At 45.8% G+C, this 2,788-nt stretch overlaps 1 protein-coding gene across 1 annotated transcript; it reads left to right on the top strand.

Annotated features, from left to right (window-relative positions):
- The first annotated feature begins 314 nt into the window (after positions 1-314).
- On the top strand, positions 315-1,254 carry Tcs5 (TP53 regulating kinase). Its single transcript, XM_075674654.1, has 2 exons — positions 315-408; positions 539-1,254. The coding sequence occupies exons 1-2, from the start codon at positions 351-353 to the stop codon at positions 1,201-1,203; spliced, it is 723 nt and encodes a 240-aa protein (XP_075530769.1). The 5' UTR covers positions 315-350; the 3' UTR covers positions 1,204-1,254.
- Positions 1,255-2,788: the final 1,534 nt, after the last annotated feature.

The following is a 2,788-nucleotide window of genomic DNA, read 5'->3' on the forward strand; positions in this document are numbered from 1 at the left end:
GCCGGCATATTAGCGAAAGTGTCGTATTCGTATGATGGGTATTTCATCATTGCGAGAAATCACACATCAAAATCAAACAATTAATTAAGCAGTCATAATTAATGACACTCATAATATTTATTTGTAGTTACAACTGAGATGTTGCCTCCTTAATGTTAACATGCATAAATAATTGTACTGTATTAAGCAGTAATTCTTAATATACCGTTCTCACCACAACATAGATGTACTAAATTTATTGGTACGCTTTTATTTAGCTTTAAACAATCTGCAGCATCACATCATGTGTCGCAGTAAAAGCCGGTGCACGCTGGTTTAAAAGTTTCGTAATATTAAGTCGATCTACGCGCATGTCTTGGCGCATGTTGAGCCAATGCCTCCTTTTGGTTGAGCAGGCGCGCACGCAAGGTAATTTTAAGTTACGAGGTTACGACTTGAATATTTATGACATTACGCCGGTCTTAGCGGCCTGCTGATACTGCAAGACTCGTGATCTAAGCGTTTTGTGTTGATGTCATGATGGATGCATTTGACGCAGTTCTCTTCAAACAAGGAGCAGAAGCAAGGGTGTACAAAGGCACATATTTTGGAAAACCTGCTGTTTTCAAGGAGAGATTTGAAAAAAAGTACAGGCACCCCGACTTGGACAGGCTGCTGACTCTTGAGCGCATGCGAGCTGAAGCCCGCGCTTTGCGAAAGACCAGAGCTGCTGGTGTGCCGGTTCCGCCTGTGTACTTTATTGACTTGACGTCGCGAATCATTGTGACAGGATACATCGAAAATGCAGAGACAGTCCGTGAAAGGATTGTTTCTCTGCAATCGGAAGAAGCGGCGGGCCGCGCGAGAAGCTTGGAGTTTCTTATGGACAAAATCGGCGAGGTTGTTGCACTTCTGCATAAGAACCATATAGTCCACGGTGACCTCACCACTTCCAACTTGATGGTGCAGCATCGCGAAGCAGCATCTCCTCTAATCTATGCCATCGATTTCGGCTTGAGTTTTATTAGCGAGACAGCTGAAGACAAAGGCGTCGACTTGTACGTTCTAGAAAGGGCATTCCTGAGTGCTCACCCAGGGATCGAAAGCTTCTTTCAAAGATTCCTGGATAGCTACTCAAGAAACTACCCACAAAAAGCTGCGAGCATCAGGAAGAAATTCGAAGATGTGAAACAGCGTGGAAGGAAGCGAACGATGGTCGGTTGACCGTGGACATGCATGCTAAAAGGAAATGTGCCAGTAAAGGTGATTTAGGAAGTTTTTCGCCTAGTTCTTATGTGGGTACATTCCCACGCTCAAGCGTACATGTATTGTGCTTAAAGGTGTGCTTTAAAAAAAAAACGCCAATGTTATCAGCCATTTACAGTTCACTGTAATTAACAGTGAGACTGAACAGTTATAGCATAATTTTTTCTTGGCGATAAAAACTGTTTACTGCCACCTTTACAAAGGCAGTGCACACCATGCATTATCTGCATGCTCTATGCCCTCCTTCTGATGTACCTTTGTTTAACACGTTTTCCTAAAACGAAACCAACTCAGCCGAGCCACACTACCATTCACCTTTGCAACTACCAGTGCAAAGGAAATTGGTAGTACACTTTGTGGAAATGGGGCTTGTAAAAATTGCACAGCACTGTGTCTCCTTTCCGAGTCCTGTTTGCAATGTACTGTTCGACAAACTGATCCATAGTATAGGTCTCTCGTGCTGCATCTTTGAGGCAAACTTGTGGGACCACCTGTCAACAGTAGTGGCGAAAGTCAGCTGGCCCCAATGTAGAGTCACACAGCAGTTAGCTATGATGCATCATACTAAAATGCCTCATAGAAAAGAAGGCAAAGGTGTATGCATGACACAAAAGTGCTACAAAAGCTCTAGTGCAGTTGGGAACACTTTGAATGAGGGCAATTCTTTCTGTTGAAGCTGTACAACAGGCCATAGCACTTGGTCAGAACTGCTGTTGCATACCTATCCATTTATATTTGGGTGGCATCTCTTAGGTACAAAAATGTGCACAAACATGCAGAGTCAATGAGCAAGCTAGCCAAAGGGAGACGACGAAGAAGACGACGAGCGATAGGCTCGCTTCCGCACACCCGTCTGTAATTTTAAGTCTTTTTTAGCAAGTGTAGAGCGCCTTTTTACTCTTTGTGCCTCTCTTTCACCGAACGCCGGCCTGGGGGTCACCGTCCTGCGAGAGAAGCACAGCAAGCGGCTCCCGAAGCGCACCGGACTGAAGCAGCGCGGCGAGCCTCCGCTGTCAGCCAACCTTCGTGATGCTCTGATGGCATCCGTCGCAAGCAATCGGCAATCAAGTCAGCACGTTGCTCCTGTAGACCACAGAGAAGATGAGCAAGCAAGGAAAAGGCTACGTGAAGATGACATCGACGCAAGGCAATCTACAGGAGACAACGAAGAGATGGACCAGACAGCCTTCACTGTTGTCTCTTACAAAAAGAAAAGAGCCGCAGGTGTTCCTGTTATATTCAAGCCAACTCAGCCTGACAGCAGCTTATGGAAAGTAAACCCAAATCTTCTGGCTTCTGCGGTCGTGACAACAGCCCAAGAAAAGATACTCAGCCACCGTCTCAACAAGGATGGCAGCCTCATGGTGACAGTGTCTACACTTCCTGCAGCCAATCGTCTCCTCACAGTGACAGATCTATCGGGTATTCCTGTAGAAGCTCGAGTTCCATACTCCTACTCTGCCACGTACGGGAGGATACAGGACGTTCCTGTTGAGTACTCAGATGACGACCTCAAGGAGTATTTGAGCGAACAAGGAGTCAT

This window comes from Dermacentor variabilis, chromosome 1, assembly GCF_050947875.1.
Source record: "Dermacentor variabilis isolate Ectoservices chromosome 1, ASM5094787v1, whole genome shotgun sequence".
In the NCBI taxonomy this organism is placed as follows: domain Eukaryota; kingdom Metazoa; phylum Arthropoda; class Arachnida; order Ixodida; family Ixodidae; genus Dermacentor; species Dermacentor variabilis.

What these genes read in the sequence shown, in the direction of transcription:
- Tcs5 (XM_075674654.1), top strand. Translation starts at nt 351, where the DNA reads ATGTCTTGGCGCATGTTGAGCCAATGCCTCCTTTTGGTTGAGCAGGCG. An exon ending in TGAGCAGGCGCGCACGCAAG is followed by an intron (nt 409 to 538) that starts GTAATTTTAAGT and finishes CATTTGACGCAG; the next exon opens with TTCTCTTCAAACAAGGAGCA.